The following is a 24,331-nucleotide window of genomic DNA, read 5'->3' as shown; positions in this document are numbered from 1 at the left end:
TCTACCCCCTTGGTCATTTTAGGTGCTAAATGTTTGTCTCCCCTACCTTTAAGTTTTCTGAGTGGATCACCATTTAGCATATTTTCAAGTATGGGTATATAAAGGTTTTTACAGAGAAGTAAGACTATAGTTCTTATTTTAAATATTATTATTATTTTAGAGAAAAAGGAAGGGAGAGAGAGAAACATTGATCAGTCACCTCTACCAGGGATCAAGCCCAAAACCCATGCATGTGCTCCAACCGGGATTTGAACCGGTGATCTCTTGGTGCATGGGATGATGCTCAGCCTACTGAACCACACCGGCCCGGGCAGTAGTTCCTTACCTTTTATTTTTTAAAATATATTTTTATTGATTTCAGAGAGGCAGGGAGAGGGAGAGATAGAAACATCAATGAGAGAGAATTATTGATCTGCTACCTCTTGCACAAACCCCACTGAGGATTGAGCCTGCAACCCGGGCACATGCCCTGACTGGGAATTGAACTACGACCTGATTCATAGGTCGATGCTCAACCACTGAGCCACTGTGGCCAGGCACCTTTTAAAATATTTTTAAATACAGAAAAACATACTTATCTAAATTTTTATTTCCTCCTCTGTAGAGATATTAATATTACTTACATCCCTTAGAGTTGTGGGGATTGAGATAATACATGTATCTGTAAATAGTAAGTATTCAATAAATTTTAGTTATTACCCCTTAAATACAGGAGTTTGTTTTACTGATGTAGAGTTTAAGTTTAGGCTGTGTTCTCCCACTTATTCTTGGCCACCAGAGGGCACTATTGCCTTTGTCTATTTTAGAGCAGTCCTCTCAAGGTCAGGATGACCTCAGTGCTCAGCCTTCTCTCTTGCCCACTTCAGTTCTCAGGCACTTATTTGTATCCGGGCCCTAGAACTCACCAATCCTTTTCCCTTAACTTCCTTTTTTATTTGTTTTTGTTTTGATTGATGGATTTTTTTTTTTTTTTTGAGAGAGAAACATTTATTTGTAGTTCCAATTATTTATGCATTCATTGGTTGCTTCTTATATATGCCCTGACCGGGGATCGAACCCTCAACCTTGGTGTATTGAGACAACACTCTAACCAACTGAGCTACCTGGACAGGGCTTCCTTAACTTTCTTCCCACCTCCCCAGGTCCTATCCACTTTCAGAAAAAAACTATAAGCCAGCTCCTGTGACATACCTGGGCTTTCCCATTGGCCTTATAGCAGTAAATGTCAGGACTGAACAACTTCAAAACAAGTCCATATAGTCCTCATGACAATAAAATCCAGGACACTGTGTCAAAGGGCTTACATCATTACTGTTCCCCACCCTCCTTCCAATCACTAGAGAGCAAAATAGGTTACTCTTACGGCCACTCAGTATTTATCCCTTTGGTAGCCTCACACTGAAAATGCCTCCTGTCTCTTGGGGCACTGGAGTTCAGTCCTCTGGTCTGCTGGCTAGTCTCTGTGGATAATTAACCAGAGAGAAGAAACAAGGTCAGACTATTCTAGGGTTAAGAGGAAATCCTCTGTGAGATGCTAAATTGGGAGCAAATATTGATCAGTGGAGCTTTGAAGTCACCGACAGGTAGCAGAGGTTACTGCTCCTCTGGGGCACTGCTCGGCTTATCTTTATTACGTTCTCTCCTAAGGCCTACACATGATCCCCAGTCCAGAGGAGCATTGGTTGGTAGGTGTGCAGTTGGGTATGAGGAAACTTGGTAAGAAAAAAAGAACGGTTTTCTGTCTCTTTTCCCAAGTCCAAGCTATAAACTAGCTTCTTTATAAACTCGTAAACTAGGTCTATTGAAACCTGGCTTAGGTGGTACTGAGACCTCTGAAACTTGTTACTGCTATGTGAGGAGATAGGAGGACTGTTCACTTGGGGCTTAGGTTTGTAGATAAGATGCCCAGGGCCTTGAGTCACTTCCCTCTCTGCCCTTGGGTCAATGACAGTGAGGCTTTGGGAGGTAGAAAGGTCCAGAGGTCTTGTCTGCCCAGAGGAGTCAGTCAAGAATGGTGTGGAAGATCACTTTAGTGCCATGTTTCACTTAATGGTCTCTGGGGAGCACAGGATAAGTGTATAAAAGAGAGCCAAGTAGGAGACGGGGTACAGAGGCCCAATGGGAGTGATAGGACAAAAAAGGGAGGGTGCCTAAAGCCTGGTTTTGGACGAGGGTTTTGTCTGCATCTTATGGCTAGATGTAGAGTGAGCCGGCTGTAGGGGGTGGGTGACTGGAGGAGCAGAGAGACTCATGCCCAGGGCCCAGAGGCTCTGGCCTGTGCTGGACGCTTCCATGTTAAGGGAGCCTTTGTAAGACTTGGATTTTCTGGCACTAAATCGAACTGACAGCCACAAAGAGCACTGGATACTCAGGCTCCTGCCTTTGCTTTCCTTCTCCAACTATTGGGGGGGGGGGGGGGGGGGAGTCTGTTAGGAAGCTAACTCTGGCATTGTGTCACCTCTATGGCCATTAAGTCATTGACCAAAGACATCCAAGAAAGCATGCCAAGGAGGTAGGAGTGGGCACTGATCAGTTGCCGTGATACTATATTAAGGGGCTGGCTTCTGAGGACCTTCAAAGGTCTACGTCCTTGAGGCTTTTTCTCTAATATTCACCCAAGAACTAACCCCAAATGTGATCCGGGCAAGAGAAAAGCCTAAGAGGAAAGTTAACTGAGTTCTCAGGCACATTCTTAGCCACCTACAAGCTTCCCTCACTCCCGCCCGGACCCACCCTGAATTAGCCTACCCCGGCGGCCCAATCCTCCCCGCGGCAGCCGCTGTCAGCCAGTCAGGTCCCGCCCTCCTCCACACCCGACCAATGGCCGAGCCCGCGTCAAGTCCCGGAGAGCGGCGAGAGCGGGTTCCGGGCAGTAGGCGGGGCCTCGCTGAGGACCCCGGGCTGGGCGCCGCCGCCGGTTCGTCTACCCTTTCCCTCGGCCGCCTCCTTTCAACCTTGTTCACCCGTCGGCGCGGCGTCTGGTGCAGCGGCGGAGGCTCCCGTTCCTGCCGCAGCTCGCTCCCCTCCCTGCCTCCCCATCAGATCCCAGAGTTCTCCCGCCAATGGCTTTACTCACTGCGGCCGCCCGGCTCATCGGAGCCAAGGTGAGCGACTGAAGGAGGGAGCGCAGGGTGGGGCTGAGGAGACTGCGGGCCCGCAGGTCCCGGGGTCTCCCTCCCCTACCCAGACGCACCCCGGCGCGCCTTAAAGGGGCCCTGTACCTGGCTGGCCGCCAGCCTTGCCGGGAGCTCCCAGAGCCATGTGCTAGGCTGGCCTTCCGGCCCCCGAAGCAGAAGTGAGCGCCGCTCGCCCTCGGCATGCGGTCTAGGGCGCTTGGAGAGGCCGGACCGTGCTGGCCACCCGCCTTTTTACGGTGGGAGGGGGTGGTGCGTGGTCCTGGAAGAAGGACGCGCCAGTAGGGAACATGGGTGTGTGCCATCTGAGGTAGGGAAAGAGTCTTTTGAAGGAGGGGGCGGGGGTGTGTACGAGGAGTGGCAGGGCGAGCAGATGTGCTCACTCTACCTGGGCCGGAGCTGAAGCTGTAGTTAATTTTGGCTTCTGTTTTGTATGGAGGGTCTTACCAGTTCCTGACTGCCTGTTTCCATTTCTCCATCCCGATTATTAAAGCCGTTAATGGCCAGTTTCTGCTAGAGGAACGGACGTCTTTGTCCTTGAGACTCTTCCATGTACTCTATGTAGCAGGGCTTGGGTCGGGCGCGCCTCCGTAACGCATGCATGATTATCGCATATGATTGGAGACAGAACCAGAAGGACTTTTCCTCCGGACCGCAGGCCATTAAGAGAAAATACTGGGTAGGATATAGTATTCCCAAGGTCATATGACCAATCCTACTATCTGATCACCCAGGTTTTTTGCTGTTGCTCTTAAGTCTACTCTATCCAGGAAAGATCCTTCTCATTTTGGGGGGCCCTTTACTTGCCTTTTGGATCATAGGAGTATTGTTGCAGGTGATGGTGCTTTCAATTTCAAATTGCCAGTACTTTTGTCTCTGGGTAACATGGCCCTTTAAACAGAGAAACTGCTGTGCTGAGGGAGTCCCAGCCCTCTAATCCAAGCAGTAACAGTCCCACAAGTGACCTTGACTCCTGTAAAGAATTTATACTTCCTCTTCTGCAGACAGATTGAAGCTGCCAACATCTGAAGTTAGGGAAAGTCTTAGGGTGGTTTTAGCTTGCTTTGTGTTATCTTGCATGGTTGGCAGATGAGGTGAAGCCTGTCGGATTTGCACTGGATGGCAGCTGATTATTTGGGAGATACTTGTCTTATTTTGACTGTTGCTTCTCCTGCCAGGGAACAGGGTAAGAAAGCCTCTTGGGACATGAAGCAAGTTCTAGATAGTGTTTTGGCAGGATAGGGAACACCATAATTAGTTAGTTGCAGAGCTGCTAACCCAGACCAGATGGTCTAACCCTGCAGGGAATTTGAAAAAGGCTTTAGAATTTACCTTTTAAAAAATATTTTGTCTCTTAAGGCCCTGAGGAAGCTCAGAAAGCTTTTGGGATGACAGGACTACATACCTGCAGTATCATTTTTATTTTGTTTACTTTCCTATTACAGATGGACTTGAGGATCCCAGAAACGTGTAAATAGGAAGCCATTAGAAGGCTTTTGACCCTTAAAAGTAGCAAAACCTAACGACTCAGGACTGAAAATTTCCTGATATCTAAGCAGAAAGACCAGGATACCAAGAAGCCTTTCAGCATTGCTAGCACCTGCCTGAGCTTTCCAGATTACCCTGCAGCTTATTTGGTACTCAATTTTGTTTTTGCTATGAAAGTGGGCTTTAGAAGGCAAAAATAGTCTTCTGATCTGGGAGAACTGACCCATACATACCACTTTGATTCTCAAGGTCAGATATAGTTTCACTTTTCTGAGAAGAGATATTTTTAAACTTTGCTAGGAGACACAAATGTTAGTCATTCTGTTGTTTAACCCTCCCCACAATCATATAATTTAATAAACACCTGAGTTGGAGAGGTAGCCTAACTCAGAACCTGGATATTGACTTCTTGCTTATCCAAATGAATTCATACTAAGCAATGGCTTTAGTATTAGCTGTTGGTGGCTTAGCTTTGTGATGTAAATACTGTCTTTTCTCAGGTGATCTTAGCTGGAAATTGGAGTAGGGCCATCAACACACTCTGGACTTTTTTTTTTTAAGAGAGAGAGGAAGGGAGGGAGAGGGAGAAAATCGACTTGTTATTCCACTTATTTATGCATTCATTGGTTGCTGCTTGTATGCACCCTGACGGGGATTGATACACAACTTTGGTGTATCTGGGCAACACTTTAACCAACTGAGCTACTCGGCGAGGGCCACTTCTGGACTCCTTTGTTTTTAATTTATTGATTTTTTACAGAGAGAAAGGGAGAGGGATAGAGAGTTAGAAATATTGATGAGAGAGAAACATCGATCAGCTGCCTCCTGCACACCCCCTACTGGGGATGTGCTTGCAACCAGGGTACATGCTCTTGATCAGAATTGAACCCGGGACCCTTCAGTACACAGGCCAACGCTCTAGCCACTGAGCCAAACCGGTTAGGGCCACTTCTGGACTCTTAATACCAATGTGACTTAGCCAAACCTAGGTATTTACTTTACCATTGAGAATTGCTCCTCCAAACTAGGATATTGTATAACTTTGAGTAAATCAATCCAAGAGTGTTTCTAGATTGTTTCTAGACCTTTTCAAGACACTTATATTAATACCAATAGATCCCTTATTGCAGACCTGTATCACTGCATAATCCCTCCTATATAAATTCTAGACTGAAATGGGGTTCAACAAAACTGAGTCGGTTTTGTCCTGTGAAATGTTACTTGGGCTTAAAGCCCAAAACTTTTTAAAGCACGTGCTCAAATCTCTGTGCCTTCACTTTGATTATCAGCCTACCCAAAGTAATGGCAATTCTTTGATTCTTCCTAAATGGACCAGAGATGAAAGATGGAGAGTAAAAGCCTCATCATATTCTAGTGGTGGCATGATTGATAGCAGGTAAATGCCTGGGTGTGGGGAGCAAGGTGAAGTAGGTAATCAGAGAAGGAAAGGCTGGCATTCCTAGTTCTTAGAATCCAAGTGGGCAAAAGGCAGGAAACCAGACTTGGTGGATTTTTCTACAAGCACACACTAATTCCTTCTGTCCTGTTTCAGTGCTTTATGTGGTAGAGTAGGATGTGACATTTAAATCAGGAGTGAGGCAACTTTATCAATAGATCTTTCTTAGGATCTGACTTTGGACTGTTTTTCAGTTCTTCCTTCAACTGCCCAAATTCCTTAGATTCCTGTATTTCTTTTTCTCTTTAATATACTTTTATTGATTTCAGAAAGGAAGGGAGAGGAAGAGAGAGATAGAAACATCAATGATGAGAGAATCATTGATTGGCTGCCTCCTGCACGCCCCCTACTGGGGGTTGAACCCGAAACCCAGGTATGTGTCCTTAACTGGAATCGAACCTGGGACCCTTCAGTCCGCAGGTGGACACTCTACCCACTGAGCCAAACCAGCTAGGGCAGATTCCTATATTTCTTTTAACGAGATTATTTTAAAAGGTCTGTAAGTTCACAGTAGACATCATCACCTGGGATGCTTGTTCAGAACATTACACATTCATGAATCCTACCTTTAGATTCTGATTCAGCAAAGATGGATTGGTATCTGGAGACTCATATTTTTTCAAGTACCTTAGTTGACTGAGGGTGCTCAGTGGTCCTTTTCTCTTGGGCCACATGCAGACATTTTTTGCAACTTTTTTTGGTTAATCTTCACCTGAGGATTTTTTTCCCATTGATTTTTAGGGAGAGTGGAAGAGAGAGAGAAAGAGGGAAACATCGATGTGAGAGAAATACACTAATTGGTTGCCTTCTGCATGAGCCCTGACCAGGACCCGGGCTGGGGAGGAAGGATCCTACAACCAAGTTACGTGCCCTTGACCAGAATCAAACCCGGGACCCTTTGGTCTGCATGCTGACACTACCCACTGAGCCAAACCGGCTAGGGCTCTTTTTTGCAATTTTATTGAATGTATATAATGAAACGGTGAATATTTGGATTTTTTTTAAAAATTAATGATTATTTTAAAAATTGACTTCAAAAATGACTAACCATTTTGGGCTATTAGTGCTAGGTTAGTCTTCCTAGGTCTTTTTTTTCCCCCCCCAAATACCTTAGGGAAAGTTTCTTGTAAATCCCTCTAGCAAAGCATTAGAAGCTAAAACTTGTAAGAACTTCTAGTAGAAGTAAAGGAACAGTTTCTGGTTTCTGAGAGAGGAGTAGGTGGCAGATCCTATATACTTTATTCACTAATATACACTTAGTGTTACATATAATAAGTAGGGGTTCAGCAAATATTTGTTAAAGAACTAAGGATTTCTACTGAAAGTAGAATTAGAACTCTTTATTTTTTTCTGAAGCTAAATTGGTGTTTTTTGCTGTCTTCCTTGCCAAATGGTCAGCAAACTTTTAGGGAAGAATCTGTTACAAAATGACAGGTAGGGTGAATAAAGAAATTGTGAGTATGAAGGGAGTCAAAGTATGAAGTCTGATTACTCTGCGTAGGCTGTTAAGTGGCCTATTAAGTGCAGGAAGACTTCTAATATCACCATTGTGAAACACAGATGTTAAATGGCTTAGTTCTCTGACCTGGTTCTGGGGAGAGAGGAGCCTTTGTCCTGTGTGTGTTCTGTTTTCCTTAATGCAGGTTGTTCCTTCTGCATTGGAAGCCTTTGTAGCACAAGATTTTTCCTAGCAGTTATTAATGCATTATGTTTGCTTCATCAACTTAGTTCTGCTGGCTTGACGAGCTCTGATCATTTGTTGATGAAGGACAGGCTCTATTAAATTCAGAGCATCTTTCTCAAGCTTTTAATGTTGGGGTTCCTGGATATGTGTCAGGACAAGTTCTGATGTGTCTGGAATGGAGGATCAAAGAAAATTTTGCTTTTCCCTTGTAGAGTAAGGATCCTAGGTGTGGACTAATAATAATAATAGGTCAAGATAAGTAAGAGGGAAATAACCATATTATTGAGTAGGTGCTTATCCAAATAGGATTCTACAGTTGCCAGGATTTGGGGGAGAAGAGAGGAGTTTTAGTTGATTTTTTTAAAGGACTTATTTATTTATTATTTTAGAGCCAGAGGAAGGGGAGAGAGAGAGAGAGAGAGAGAGAGAGAGAGAGAGAGAGAGAGAGGGGTTGCCTCCTGTATGTGTCCTAACTGGGGTTTGAACCTGCAAGCTGGGTATGTGCCCTGACTGGGAATCGAACCTGTGACCCTCAGTGCACAGGATGATTCTCCAGCCAACTGAGCCACACTGGCCAGGGCTTAATTGATTTTTGATAAGTGATTTGGCCAATATCCTATTCCAGAAATACCCGAAGTATTACCAGCAAGTCTTTGGCAGAATTTTCTGCATGTACTTTTCCTCCCTTGGCCCTTTAAGATAGAGGGTCTTGCCCTGGCTGGTTTGGCTCAGTGGATAGAGTGTCAGCCTGCGGACTGAGGGGTCCCAGGTTCGATTCTAGTCAAGGGCACATGCCCAGGTTGCAGGCTCGATCCCCAGTGGGGGGGCGTGCAGGAGGCAGCCAATCAATGATTCTCTTCTCATCATTGATGTTTCGATCTCCTTCTCTCCCTCTTTCCTCTCTGAAATAAATAAAAATATATATATTTTTAAAGATATTCCTTAAGATAGAGGGTCTTTTCATTATATTTTTTTACAGCTTTTGAGCTACAGCCCACTTCTATCAATAATGGCAAACTCACTAGCAGAATTCTTGCAAGATGGCAGCAGGTTTGAAAAATCCTCTTAGTGATTGTGATGCCTCCATCCTGTAGAGAATCCTGGCTGTCGGACATTGTGAGTCAGGTCCTTATCTTTGGAAGGAGCTCTCTCCATCTTCCCATGAAGGAGCTGACCTATTGAGTGAGGTGACTCCTTGATTAACCTGACAGCTGCTGTTCCAGTAGGGTGAACTCTACACGTGGCATGCAATCAGAAACCAAAAGCCCAGTCGCCACACCTCCAAAATTGGGGGAGGAGCTGGGAGGTGAAAATCAGGGATGACTCAGAGGTTTGTAATCTGCCTGTCCCATCAGTGAGTAGCCTGAATGTACTGTACAAACCTATTCAGGAGCTTTTCTTGGCAGCCAGGAGGTAGATTAAATGAGGTGTGTAGCCTTGGGTGTGACACTCCTCCAGCATTCTAGAATCCTTTGCTCTGCTGGTGGAGATTACTGTTAGTTAAATTTGTTTCCTCTCTCTGACTCCTCCCCTTTTTAAGGAGGACCTTTCTGTTCCCAGCTAAAGGAAATGATCCATTTACCCCTTCCACAGGTGTAACTGCCTGTTTCCTGGGATCCAACTCCAGGGAAGAGTTGTGACACTTGAGGTAGTAGGAAATAGGCCAACTTAGTTCTAAGAAACAAATACTTATTGAACTCAGTTATGCAGAAAGCACTGTTCTAGATGCAAATTATTTTATACTAGAGGCCTGGTGCACAAAATTCGTGCATGGATGGGGTCCCTAGGCCTGGTCCACGAACAGGGCCAATCGGGTCCAGGCCTATCAGGGCCGGGCCGGAGAGGAGGTGACGGTTGCCAGGCCAGGGTGCACATCATCAGCGCCCTGCCACCGCATGGTTCCTGCCTCCCCCCTCCTCCTTCCATTGCCACTGCAACGGGCAGGTGGTGGGCCGAGCAGGGCCTGCCAGCCAGGGGGAGGAACGGCACGGAAGGTTGTCCGCCGGCCCCAAGGAGGGAACCGGCTCTTGGTCCCCCTGGGAAAGGGGCTGCATCCGCCGCCACCCACCCCCGGTTCCCCGTCCCAGCCCAGGTGCTGCGGGGAGGGACCAGGGGAGGTTGGCTGTGGGAGCACACTGACCACCAAGGGGCAGCTCCTGCGTTGAGCGTCTGCCCCTGGTGGTCAGTGTGCATCATAGCGACTGGTTGTTCCAGTCACTTAGGCTTTTATATATATAGACTAGGGGTCCATTGCACAAATTTGTGCACCTTGAAAGGAGCTGTGGGCTGCGAGGCTACGGTGAGCACAGGGTTGGGTCTCGGCCCATCCTCCATGCCCCTGCCTGATCCCTCCCGCTGTAGCCCCTGGTCCTCTGTCTGCGGGCTGCCCCACTCCCGCCGCTCCCGCTCCCATGCACTGACTGCGCTGGCACCAGCAGCAGGGGTGATGGGGGATGGCAGCAGGTGCAAGTGCCGGGCAGGACCATGGTGCACGGGAACAAAGAATTTTCAGTAACCACCAGAGGCTCGCCCTGATGACAGTGACCACCTTGGTCTGGCACCCCTGCTCACCTGCTCTACCATCCCGCCGCGGCCAACACTGGCCATGTTCTGCGCTCTCACGACGCCCGTCATGTTCTGCGCGCGCCCCCTGCTGGTCAGTGCACATCATAGCAACCAGTTGTTCCACCGTTTGGGTCTATTTGCATATTAGGGTTTTATATAGAGAGACTAGAGGCCCGGTGCATGGAATTCATGCACTTGGTTGGGGGTCCCTTGGCCTGGCCTACACCCTCTCAGAGTCTGTTAACCCTTGGGGAATGTCTGACTGCCAGCTTAGGCCTGCTCCCTGCAATTGGACATCCTTAGCGCTGCTATGGAGGTGGGAGAGGCTCCCACCACCACTGCTGTGCTCAACAGCCATGAGCCCGGCTTCTGGCTTAGCGGCACTCCCCCTGTGGAAGTACACTGATCACCAGGGGGGGAGCTCCTGCGTTGAGCGGGATCGGCGTGAAACCAGCTCTCCAACATCCCCCAAGGGGTCCCGGATTGTGAGAAGGCGCAGGCCAGGCCGGGGGGCCCCATTGGTGCACAGTCGGGGCCAGGGAGGGACATGGGAGTTTGGCCAGCCGGGGAGGGGCCATGGGAGGGCTCCAGGACATGTCCAGCCTGTTTTGCTCATTCCTGATCAGACAGACCCCAGCAACAAGCTAACCTACCTGTTGGAGCATCTGCCCCCTGGTAGTCAGTGCACATCATAGCAAGCAGTTAAGCGACCTTAGCCTATCATTAGCATATTATGCTTTGATTGGTTGAACAGCCGACCAGATGACCGGACACTTAGCATATTGGGCTTTTATTATATAGGACTAGAGGCCCGGTGCACGAAATTCGTGCATGGGGGGTGTGTCCCTCAGCCCAGCCTGCACCCTCTCCAATCTGGAACCCCTCGAGGATGTCCGACTGCCCGTTTAGGCTCGATACCACCGGGCAGTCGGACATCCCTCTCACAATCCAGGACTGCTGGCTCCCAACCACTCGCCTGCCTGCCTGATTGCCCCTAACCACTTCTGCCTGCCAGCCTGATCACCCCCTAACCACTCCCCTGCCAGCCCAATTGCCCCTAACTGCCCTCCCCTGAAGGCCTGGTCCCCAGTTTCCCTCCCCTGCCGGCCCAGTCACCCCTAACTGCCCTCCCTTGCCAACCTGGTCGCCCCTAACTGCCCTCCCCTGCTGGCCTGGTCTCCCCCGCCAACTGCCCTCCCCTACAGGCCTGATCCCTCCCAACTGCCCTCCCTTGCTGGTCTGATTGCCCACAACTGCCCTCCCCTGCTGGCCATTTTGTGGCAGCCATCTTATGACCACATGGGGGAAGCCATCTTGTGTGTTGGAGTGACGGTCAATTTGCATATTATCCTTTTATTAGATAGGATGGTCTACTTGTCTACCCTGAAATTGGCTTTATTACAAATTTAGAGATGCAAAAACTAGATTTAAAAGTGTAGAGGTTCAGAATACACCTCACTAAAATGTGACACTTTGGCATGTAAATTATTTTGAACTGAAGACCATCAAGACTGCAGGCTCACAAGAAATTTACTTCTCCCTTAAATAATTTTAATTAGGGCCTTACCCATAATGAAAGTTATCACCAGAAATGACTTTTTATGACCTATCTAATTACTGAACATATTTTTTGTTGTTAATCCTCACAAAGGATATTTCTTCTGTTGATTTTTAGAGAGAGTGAAAGGGAGTGGGAGGAAGAGAAGGGGAGAGAGAGAGAGAGAGAGAAACATCAATGTGAGAGGGACACATCAATTGGTTGCCTCCTACATGTGCCCTGATCCGGGGCTGTGGATTGAACCTGTAACCCAGGTACATGCCCTTGACCAGGAACTGAACCCAAGACCTTTACATCCATGACAAACATTTCTTATCATCCTTCTCCCCTCTGAATCCCTAAGGTGATCCTTAGCCCAAAATGTCAAATATACCTCATTTTCCCTTTTTGTCTTTGAACCTCCTATGTATGTGGGGTCTCTAACTCATGTATGTGAGGTTCCCATGTGTTTGTATGTATTACATTTAGTTTTTTCTTGTTAACCTGTCTCCCGTAGATTTAATTATTAGACAAGCCAAAAGAACCTGGGAAGCTAGAAGAAAGTTTCTTCCTCCCCCACAGAAATTAGGTCATATAGCCAAGGTAACACAGCAGGATAGTGGCAGGATCCGGATTTGGGACTTGATCCTTGATAATTCCAAATCCAGGGCTCTTTACATTCAATCCTTCTGCTCCCTTGTTTAACACTTTGGACCATGGGTGTATCTCAATCTTTATTGTTCATGTGAATCACCTAATGAGCTTGTTAAAGGGCAGACGTGGATTCCATAGGTCTGAGGTGAGGCCCAAGATTCTGCATTTCTAAGAATTTACAAGTAATACTAATGCCATTTGCTAGGCAGTCATATTTTAAATAGCAAGGCACCTTTACACCTGTATTAGACTTTGAGCTAAGTAGCTTGAGTGTTACCCTAAATATGGAAAAGGAAAGGGAAATAGTTATTTGGCTTTGGGTGTCTCTTATTTATCTTAAGTTGCAGGGTTAGCTAAAAATATGACTAAACCTTATACTGAAGGGTGTGAGAAAGTGGCCATACTATTTCATTTTATACATTTACTAGAGGCCCAGTGCACGAAATTAGTGCACGGGGAGGGGGTCCCTCAGCCTGGTCTGCACCCTCTAATCTGGGACCACTGGCTCCTAACTGCTCGCCTGCCTGCCTGATCGCCCCTAATTGCCTCTGCTTGCTGGCCTGATTGCTCCCTAACAGGTCCCCTGCCGTCCTGGTCGCCCCCTAACTGCCCCTCTGCCTCGGCCCCCACCACCATGGCTTTGTCTGGAAGGAAGTCGGACACCTGGAAGATGTCCAATCGACCCGGTCTAATTAGCATATTACCCTTTTATTAGTATGGACTAGAGGCCCAGTGCATGAAATTCATGCACTCGGGGGGGGTGTCCCTCAGCCTGGCCTGTGCCCTCTCGCAGTCCAGGAGCCCTCAGGGGATGTCCAACTGCCGTGGAGGTGGGAGAGGCTCCTGCCACCGCTGCTGCGCTCACTAGCCATGAGCTGGCTTCTGGCTGAGCGGTGCTGCCCCTCTGGGAGCGCACTGATCACTAGGGAGAAGCTCCTACATTGAGCGTCCGCCCCCTGGTAGTCAGTGCTCATCATAGCAACCAATTGTTCTGCCATTCAGTTGATTTGCATATTACCCTTTTATTATATAGGGCTAGAGGCCTGCTGCACGAATTTGTGCATGGGCAATTGGCCAGCTGGCCCCGCCTCCAATCGGGGAGGGGGGGGCTGCCAGGGGGAGGGGCTGCAAGCGGTTGGCCGGTCAGCCCCGCCCCTGGTCAGGGTGTTGGGGGGCGATTGGGTCCCGGATCAGGCTGGTTGGCTGCCACATTGTGTGTCATAGCCACCAGTCGTTATGGTTGTTCCGGTTGCTGGGCTTTTATATATATAGATTGTATAACAAATACAAAGCACTTGCTATGTGCTAGACATGGTTTTAAGTGCTTTGTAAAAACAGAATAGGGCAAAGGTTTTACAGTTGTGAGTACACAAAACTGTTTACTCTTGTATTATAATTATTAATTACTAGAGGCCCGATGCACGAAGTTTCGTGCAAGAATGGGCCTTCCTTCCCCCTGGCTGCCAGCACCGCCTTCACTCTGGCCTGGAGTCACCTTTCTGCCTTCCCACGCTGCCCAGAGGCCTGGAGCGGCTGGGGCAGTGCCTGCACATGCAAATTAACCCGCCATCTTTGTTGGGTTAATTTGCATACTCCTGATTGGCTGGTGGGTGTCGTGAAGGTGCGGTCAATTTGCATCTTTCTCTTTTATTAGTGTAGATTGTATTTTCCATACAAACAACTGTAAACCTACTTTTGTCCCACCCTGTATTGACTTAATCCTCAGAACAATCCTTTGAGGTAGGTACAGTTATTGTTCCCATTTTACATCTAAGGACACTGAGGTACAGAAAGGTTAAATGACTTGGCTAGGGTTACACAGCCAAGAAGTGGCAGAGAAGTGTAGAATGAGAAGAGACCAGCTTTAACCATGCTCTCCTCAAATTAGCATTGTTTTGCAAATTGGAGATCTGGCTAAGAAGTGTTGCTGATGGAGATTAGGGACAGTTGAGATCAGTTCTTTAAGTTACTCCTGAGGCTCCTCATTAAATGACAATGATGCTCTCTACAAAGGAAAGTAAGACTTTGCTATTGGTGGAAGTGAGGTGATAGTTTAGTTCCAAGTTCCTTCCTCTTATCTAATCATTTGCTTAAAGTAGCGTTCATATAAACAGATCTGAGAAATGACTAAGCTGCAATCATGACCCCTCTGATTCCCTTAATGTTGTTGCATTCTTAGAGCCTTGTTAAGTGACCTTCCACCCTTTTCTTTCTGGTTTCCTTTTTTATTTTTGTGTTATCTTGTCTTAATCTTAAATGAATTAAAAGGAGAGGGCCACTCATTGATTCTAGCAGTTCTCTCTCACAAGGGGGGGAGGACGGGACTGTTGTTGTTTTATGTTCTTATTGGTAGAAGAAAGACCTCCAACTTGAGAGTATTTCCATTTTCATCTTAAGATGTGGGCCCCCATTCTATATGTTGAGCTCATATATATTTTTCCCCCTAAGATTTAACTTTAGACTATTCTTTTTATAATCCTCTTGCCAATGAAGCAGCCGGCCATTATAGAAATTTAAAGTTGGTTTAGAAGTGGAAAAATTGTCCATTATGGAGGTATTTTAACTTCTTTCTTCTCTCAGATGATATGTCGTCCCCGTCGTCCCACCCACCTGCCCCTACCCCTGTAGCCTGTATAAAAACACAACCAACCACTGCAACAACTAATGACCCAGAATTAAAAGGTCTGCTGCAGGGCTGATAGAGTTGCTGGGAGATGGGGCCTCTATAATGGGGGATCTGTGGGACCATTGAGCATGGAATAGCTTGAACATGTCTATTAGCTCCGTAGAACAATAGTTTGAACTTATTCACATGTTTTTTCATGTCCACTTTTTGGTGACTAATAAGAATAGGAAAAGTTATCTCTTTAGTGTTGGGTCCAGCTCCCATGTGTCCCTCGTAGGGTGAAAAGGCTAAAGGGCTCTTTATGCTGTTTACTTCTTGCCCAAATGGTCCTTGGTGAACTAGAGGAGACTCTTTAAGAAGTTAGTGAAAGGAGTTATGACGGACTCTCTGGTTAACAAGTTGAGGTGTTCCCCCTTTGCTTCAGGAATAATTAGTTTGCCTATGCTCTCCGAATTTAGCTTTGGATATATATATATATATATGTGTGTGTGTGTGTGTGTGTGTGTGTGTGTGTGTGTGTGTGTGTGTCAATGCTTGGTACTGCCACAACAGAAAAAGGAACACTAAAATCTAAAAAAAGCTTCAGGCCCTACTGAACTCTCATCCTAGGCATGTAGCTTTTTGGAATTTATACAGTGTCAAATGATTTTCAGTGCAACTAGACAGTAAGGCATTAGTCACTAGAAAAGGGCTTCTGACCTTTTGACAAAAGCGGGGGAAAGTGTGGACTTGCACCAGATTTAGTTTGTATGTGTGTGATCCTTTTAGTTTGCAAAGTGCTTTCACATTCATTTTATCACAAAATAACCCTGTTGAGTTGTGTAGTCAGTAATAACACCACATTATAGATGGGGAAACTGGGACTTATTTTGACTATCTCTAAAAATTTATCTTCAAAATAATCTCATGCAGAAAAGTTAAATCTCCTTGTCTAACCCTTTATAGCTAGTTAGCCCGGTAGTCACAGCTTGTCCATAGGGGTTACATTCCAAGACCCCCCAGTGGATGCCCAAAACCACAAATAGTACTGAGCCCTCTGTTTCTCCCTATACATACATACATATCTCTGAGTTTAATTTATAAATCAGTGACAGTAATAGATTAACAATAATAAAACAATTATAACAATTTATACTAATAATAGCCTAGGGTTGTGGTCGGCAAACTGCGGCTCGCGAGCCACATGCAGCTCTTTGGCCCCTTGAGTGTGGCTCTTCCACAAAATACCACGGCCTGGGCGAGTCTATTTTGAAGAAGTGGCGTTAGAAGAAGTTTAAAAAATTTGGCTCTCAAAAGAAATTTCAATCGTTGTACTGTTGATATTTGGCTCTGTTGACTAATGAGTTTGCCGACCACTGGCCTAGGGCCGTCACAACCATTCGGATGACCAAACAGTGGGCCCTGGGCAGCTGGGGTGTGGGGGCAGGAGCGATCTGTGGGCCCTGGGCACCTCTCGGTCCCTTCCCTAGCCCGCAGCTCCCATCCCCCATTGGCGAATGAGGAACCAGGGGTGGGTGGCAGGGGACGCAGGCCTTGCCAGGCCAAGGCCTCCGCCCTGCCAGTCCCCCCACACACAGGGCGACCCTAAGTTGGGGTGGGCCGGGGTTGGGGTGGGCCGGCGAGCGGGTGGGAATGGCGGACCTCTTGGTCCCTCCCCCTGGCCTTCAGACTCCAATCCCCAATGGCGAATGGGGAACTGGGGGAACCTGGGGTGGGTGGCGGGGCATGCGAAGGCACCGGGCCAAGGCCCCGCCCCCCATCACCCCACACACACAGATCAACCAGCGCCAAGGGCAAGGCCGGTGAGTGGGGGCTGGAGGGGGGATGGCTGACCTCTTGGTCCCTCCACCTCCCCCCACCACCCCACCCCCGGCCCACAGGCTCTGATCGCCTATGGCAGTGGTCTGCAAACTCATTAGTCAACAGAGCCAAATATCAACAGTACAATGATTGAAATTTCTTTTGAGAGTCGAAAACCGACTTCTGCATTTGGGCCACGAAGTTTCAATCGCACTGTACGTGTGCGCCCGCACGTGGTATTTTGTGGAAGAGCCACACTCAAGGAGCCAAAGAGCCGCATGTGGCTCGCGAGCTGCAGTTTGCCTACCACTGGCCTATGGCATACCAGTTTCCATTAGTGGGAAGAAGATACAGTAGAACAGCCTGGAAATGGCAAGTCTTTTTCTTTTTTTCTTTTTTTTTTTTTTTAATATATTTTATTGATTTTTTACAGAGAGGAAGAGAGAGGGATAGAGAGTTAGAAACATCGATGAGAGAGAAACATCGATCAGCTGCCTCTTGCACACCCCCTACTGGGGATGTGCCCGCAACCAAGGTACATGCCCTTGACCGGAATCGAACCTGGGACCCTTGAGTCCGCAGGCCGACGCTCTATCCACTGAGCCAAACCGGTTTCGGCAATGGCAAGTCTTTTTCCTTATTGATTCTTTATTGCTGGGCTCTAGAGAAATAATGGCCAGGTCCCCTGTTGGGTCCCTCGGAGCGCCATCTCTCCTCTCTGCTTAGCCCTGCTGATCATCGGGTGTCCCAGAGCAAGAGGGAGAGAAAAGCTGGACTTAGCAATGCCACCCACCTGAGGGTTGGGGGTAGCAGAGGGACATGGTGACTTTGGAGTCACAGACTCGGCCAGTTAGACCTGTGTAACCTCTCTGAGCCTCAGTTTCTTCATCTATAAAATGGGTATGATAATAGTACCAGCCTCAATGGAATGTTACTGGGTGTGCATAAGATTATGCACATAAGGCTCTCAGCTCGGGGCTTGACAGGTAGATACTAAGCGCTCACTGTTGTCACTGTGATTATCTGGCCCCTGCCCTCACTGGGCTTATGAACCCCAGTGTTTAACTAGCAATGTAGGCAGGTGTGGAAATTGCCTGCTCCGTGTCCTGGGGCCCCTGGGAGAACTCAGATTACAGATTCCTTGGCAAGATGGCTCTGCAATATGAAACCCCTGAGGGTCAGAAGTCCAGCCAGGTCCCAGCATGTGCTCCCTGGGTCTCCGGGGCAATACCCGCTTCCTTCCCTCTCTTCCCGGCACTGTCCTGTCCTGCCTCAGTTGTCACTTGCGCGGGGAATCCCTGCATCTGTGTGCACATCTATTCCCCAGCTCTGTCCTGCACTTGGGCAAATCACTTAACCACTCGGCGCCTTTGTTTTCTCATCTGAAAGCTGGGAATAATAGTGCCCTCCTGGGGTTGTTGATCAAACCAGGTCACCAGGGGAAGCACTTAGAAGAGTGCTGGGGCTGTTTTAAGTGGCCATTCAGTGTCAGCTGTTCTGTTATTACTGTTGAAAGGCGAGTCTCCTAGGAGTAGGGGTTCTACAAGGTGCCACTGTCCTGTGAAAACCCTGAATGAGAATCTTCAGCCTCTTTCAGAAACTATGAGCTTATTAGCATAATAAACCACCTGTGAAGGACCTTTTTTAAAATATATATATATATTTATTGATTTCAGGGAGAAGGAGAGAGAGATAGAAATATCAATGATGAAAAAGAATCACCTATCGGCTGCCTCCTGCACGACCCCTACTGGGGACCGAGCCCACAACCCAGGCATGTACCTTTGGCTGGAATCAAACCTGTGACCCCTCGGTCCACAGGCTGATGCTCTATACCAGGTGTCCTCAAACTACGGCCCGCGGGCCACATGCGGGTGTTTTTGCCGTTTTGTTTTTTTACTTCAAAATAAGATATGTGCAGTGTGCACAGGAATTTGTTCATAGTCCGGCCCTCCAACGGTCTGAGGGACAGTGAACTGGCCCCCTGTTTAAAAAGTTTGAGGACCCCTGCACTGAGCCAAGCCGGCTAGGGCTGTGAAGGACCTTTTGACTCATATAAGCAGTAACAACAAAGAGTAAAAAGCCTGAGGCCTGGGCCTGGATGTCTGTCCTGTATACCAATAGGTTGTTGGTTAGGTTCCCTGTCAGGGCACATGCCCCGATTGTGGGCTCAATGTTTCTCTCTTTCTCGCTTTCTTCCTCTCTCTCTCTCAAATAAATGAAAACATATTTTAAAAAATAAAGTTAGAGGTGAAGCCATTATGATCCCATGGCTGCAAACTAGAAGAAAATATAGCTCAATAAGAATAAGAGACTTTTTTTTAAAAATATATTTTACTGATTTTTTACAGAGAGGGATAGCGAGCCAGAAACATCGACGAGAGAGAAACATCGATCAGCTGCCTCCTGCACACCCCCCACTGGGGATGTGCCCGCAGCCAAGGCACACGCCCCCGACTGGAATCGAACCCGGGACCTCTCAGTCCGCAGGCCGATGCTCTATCCACTGAGCCAAACCGGCTTCGGCAGAATAAGAGACTCTTTAAAAAAAAGAAATTATAGCAATAAAAATAACATAGAATTCCAATGAGGAAGAAAACGGGCATCTAAAGGAATCCATGTGGCTACATGGAAAATTGCTAATGAGCCTATATTTTAAAAGTCAAACTGGGGCCAGAACCGGTTTGGCTCAGTGGATGGAGCGTCGGTCTGTGGACTGAAAGGTCCCAGGTTCGATTCCAGTCAAGGGCATGTGCCTTGGTTGCGGGCACATCCCCAGTGTGGGGTGTGCAGGAGGCAGCTGGTCGATGTTTCTCTCTCATCGATGTTTCTAACTCTCTATCCCTCTCCCTTCCTCTCTGTAAAAAAATCAATAAAATATATTTTTAAAAAAAATAAAAGTCAAACTGGGAAAAATGTATTTGCAGCAAATATTCTATAAATACTTAGTATCTTTAACATGTAAGAGCTCACACAAATCCTATATAATAAAAATCTAATATGCAAATCAACCGAACTGCAGAAGGACTGGTGGAACGACTGGTCGCTATGATGCGCACTGACCACCAAGGGGCAGGCGCTCAATACAGGAGCTGTGCCCTGGTGGTCAGTGCGCTCCCACAGAGGGAGCGCCACTCAGCCAGGAGCTGGGCTCACAGCTGGCTAGCGCAGCAGCGGTGGCAGCGCTAAGGAGCAGTGAGGCAAGAGGTAAGGAGCAGCGAGCAGGCAGGTGATAAGGAGCGAGGGGTCCTAGACTGTGAGAGGGATCCCGGACTGCAAGAGGGCACAGGCCGGGCTGAGGGACCCTCCTCCACCCAGCCCCCAGTGCACGAATTTTGTGCACAGGACCTCTGGTATCCTGTATAATAAAGAGCTAATATGCTAATTAGACCAGATGGCAGAACGACCTTCTGGAACAACCAGTGGGAGGGGGCGGGGCTGGGAGGGCCAAGCCCCTTGCATGAATTTCGTTCATTGGGTCTTAGTACTGTAATGAAAGTTGTGTGAGTGTGGTCTGTCTCTCAAAATATTTTATTGTGCTATACTTAAACATTCTCACCTAAATGAAGCACTTTATGGCTTCTGTTTAGCATATCCAAATTGCCATCATCACTATTTATGTTTTGGGACCATTATTAAGTAAAATGAGGGTTACTTGAGCACAAGCACTGCGATATCTCATCTGTGGATCTGATAACTCAGCCAACTAAGTGACTAACAGTGTGGATACATACACTGGACGTCCCAGTGGGATGCAGCAAGATAATGTGACCTTTAAAACATGAATTGTCGCCTGGCCAGTGTGGCTCAGTGGTTGAGTGTCGACTTATGAACCAAGAGGTCACACGGTTTGATTCCCTGTCAGGGCACATGCCTGGGTTGCAGGTTCGATCCCCAGTGGGGGGCATGCAGGAGGCAGCCGACCAGTGATTCTCATTGATGTTTCTATCACTCCCTTTCCCTACCTCTCTGAAATTAATAAAAATATACTAGGAAAAAAAACATAGAAAATGTTGATTTCTGGAATTTTCCACTTAGTTTTTTTGCACCACGGTTAACTGAAACCATGGAAAGCAAAACCAGGGACAGGTGCTATGTAGTTTAATTGGTTGTTTTTTTAAAGGCAGTGTTGAACTTTTTGTTGCAGGTCAGCAATCTTCTCATAGAAAGCTGTTTCTCTTGGGGGGGGGGGGGACCCTATCTCTAAACATATTAATAGGCTGGCTACACTATTTGTCTTTGTAGTAAGGGATATAGCCTCTTTTAAAAAAATTTTTATGTTTTACTGATTGTAGAGAGAGGGAGGGGAATGGAGAAGGAGAAACATCAATGTGAGAGAGAAACATTGATCAGTTATCTCCCACACATGCCCCGAACCAACAACCTGATTATGTGCCCTGACGGGGAATAAAACCTGCAACCTTTTGGTGTACCTCCAACCAGCTGAGTCACAGTGGCCAGAGCAGATATATATAGCCTTCTTGAATCTCAGGTCCATCTTTCTGGATAATTTTCTTCCTGAAGTATATCTTTAAAAATCCTTTTGGGTTCAGGTATATAGGCAATAAACTGTCATCTTTTGTTTGTCTGAAATGTCTTCATTTCACCTCCTTTAAGATATTTTCTCACCCAGTACACAACTCTAGTTTAATTATTCTCTCAGCACTTTGAAGATGATTTTACAGTTTTCTAGTTTCCATTGCTGTTGCTGAGTAGCCTTCTGTCAGTTGTTACTTTGTAGATGTTCTGTCTTTGTGCTTTTTCCAGGAGCATTTGAGGTAGTGTTCTGATAGTCTGGCTTTGCCTGTGGGCTCTCCTAGGCTGACTGGAAAGGTTGGAAGTGTTGCCAGAAGACTACTAGGTGCCTGAGAGATTTTACCAGCAGGGTTAAGTAATTATTCAGTTCCCTCATTTGCTTTTCTCAGGGCCACTCAGAATTATTAAGAGCTAGATTGGGATGGACTAGGTACTCTGTAACAACAGCCTTTCTGACCTTTCCTCTGTGCCTAACAAAGCCCAGCCCTGGAACCCAAATGATGGGAGAGAGTCTGTCTTCAGGGGATACTAATGAAGCTCTGGATGCAAAAAGCAGAGCTAAACCCAATTGCTGCCTCCAGACTTGGTAACTCCTTCCAAGCTATTCAGGGCCTTTTACAGCTTTTTTTATGTCAAACTGTCCTTAGAGGCTAAGGTGAATACAGGTTGAGTCACTATCACTCCTTGTTAATACATAGGAGGGAGGAATAACTATTGCATAAATTTTTGTGTTTTCTTTGCAGAATGCATCCTGTCTTGTTCTTGCTGCCCGGCATGCTAGTGCTTCCTCCGCGGTAAGTTTTGGGGGAACAAAGACTGAGAATCATTGAGGCAGCCTGATCCTGGGATAGGGTTGGGGTGGTTTGGCTACCACCCAGATTCATCATTATTCTGAGTATCTTCTGGAGGTGTTTGTTATTATAACTATTACTATTACTACTATTTTAAGAAGTCATTTATTCAATAGTGTAGTGAGATGAGAATATAAAATATTTTTGCCTAATCTTTTTTAAAATTTACTGTTTTTATTGATTTCAGAGAGGAAGGGGGAGAGAGAGAGAGAGAAACATCAGTGATGAAAGAGAGAATCATTGATCAGCTGCCTCCTGCACACCCCCTACTGGGAATTGAGCCTGCAACCCGGACATGTGCCCTGACCAGGAATTGAACTGCAATCTCCTGGTTCATAGGTCAACGCTTAACCACTGAGCTTGCCAGCCGGGCATGCCTAATCTTTTTTTAAAAATTGCTAAAATATACATACCATAACATTTGCCATTTTAACCATTTTTAAGTGTATTAGTTCAGTGGCAGTAAGTAAATTCACATTATTGCACAACCATTAGCACTGTCCATCTCCAGAACTTTTTCATGTTCTCAAATTGAAATTCTGTATCCATTAAAACAACTCCCTATTCTCCTTTCCCTCTGCCTAGTTCTTTTCATTGATTTTTAGATAGATAGGAAGGGAGAGAGAGAGAGAAACATCAATTTGTTATTTCACTTATTTATGCATTCATTGGTTGATGGCTCCTATGTGCCCTGACGGGATCAAACCCAACACCTTGGCATATCAAGACAGCGCTCTGACCAATTGAGCCACCCTGCCAGAGCTCCACCTAATTCTTTTAACCTCGTATGTACAGAGTAGTTGACCAGTCTTCCTGGGCAGATAGAGAAAACCAAGTTATAAAAAACCAGTCTTCGTATACCTACTTAGCAGGTAATGTAGTCAGCATTTTGACCATAACTTAGCCTATTTCTCTTTTTAGAATTTGAAAGATGTGTTGGCTGACCTGATACCTAAGGAGCAGGCCAGAATTAAGACCTTCAGGCAGCAACATGGAAAAACAGTGGTGGGCCAAATCACTGTGGACATGGTAAGAGTTTGGGATTTGGCTGGAAAAGTAGCTCTGTAATGTGCTTTAGCAACAGTATTGTTCTCCTCACTGACTACTCAAAAGCATTCTGTTCTGTATAAGGCAATGTTGGTGCTTAATGATTTTTATTAGAAATTAGACTTATTTTCTACAGATTTAATAGTTGAGCCTAACCTAATTCACCTATGGGAGGCATGAATGAAATTTCTATTTCTATTTCCAACTCCTTAGGTTAGGGGCCAGAGCTCTCTGTCTTGGAGTCGACGTTGTATCAACCATCCAGGCCCTCTAGGATGGCTTTAGGATGGCTTTTCTTCTAGCCCAGAGTCTGAGCAGCTCAGATGATAATTCCACAGCAGTGTTTAGCCATTAGTCTCGTATATCCTGCCCCTGTAATAGATCCCATTCTGTTTACTTTGGTTGGTGGGAATGAGGTAGTAACAGTGGGCATGAGAAAAAATAAAATTCAACAGGAAAGGGAAGCAAACAGAGGCAGGAACATCAAATTAAGATAGTTATTTCTCAATTTAAAATTTTCATTTCCAACATTAGTAGGTTCCCTTGCAAAGTTCCATACTGTAATAAGTTAACTCATTGGAAATCATCTTTCCCAAATGAAGTCTTACAAGTCAGAGATAAATGGCCTCTCCTAGATCCCATGAAGCACTAACAAGCTCTAGCCTGAATTATTCTGGCCATTGGTTGCATCCTCTTCTTTTCTTTAGATGTATGGTGGCATGAGAGGCATGAAGGGATTGGTATACGAAACATCAGTTCTTGATCCTGATGAGGTAAGAGACCTTCACGTTAATCACTAATAATTATTGTGTTTATTGACTATTGTGCACATCGTATTTTAGACCACTAAGGGTAAGGAAAACAAAATCACCTACCTTTATATTTTGGAAGCTTGAAAATAGGTATATATGGGATAACTGAAAAATAAGTTTACCTTTTTAATAAGTCAACTA

At 46.4% G+C, this 24,331-nt stretch overlaps 1 protein-coding gene across 1 annotated transcript in view; it reads left to right on the top strand.

Moving 5' to 3' along the window:
* Positions 1-2,862: 2,862 nt before the first annotated feature.
* Positions 2,863-24,331, top strand: part of CS (citrate synthase) — a 34,588-nt gene continuing 13,119 nt past the window's right edge. Inside the window, exons 1-4 of the mRNA XM_079774735.1 lie at positions 2,863-3,104; positions 22,224-22,274; positions 23,253-23,360; positions 24,086-24,151. Of these exons, the coding sequence (XP_079630861.1) occupies positions 3,063-3,104; positions 22,224-22,274; positions 23,253-23,360; positions 24,086-24,151 (267 nt within the window). The 5' untranslated portion in view covers positions 2,863-3,062. The remainder of the gene's footprint in view (positions 3,105-22,223; positions 22,275-23,252; positions 23,361-24,085; positions 24,152-24,331) is intronic.

The sequence above is a fragment of the Cnephaeus nilssonii genome, assembly GCF_951640355.1.
Source record: "Cnephaeus nilssonii genome assembly, chromosome: 6".
Lineage (NCBI taxonomy): Eukaryota > Metazoa > Chordata > Mammalia > Chiroptera > Vespertilionidae > Cnephaeus > Cnephaeus nilssonii.
This window is presented reverse-complemented; position numbering and strand designations above follow the sequence as displayed.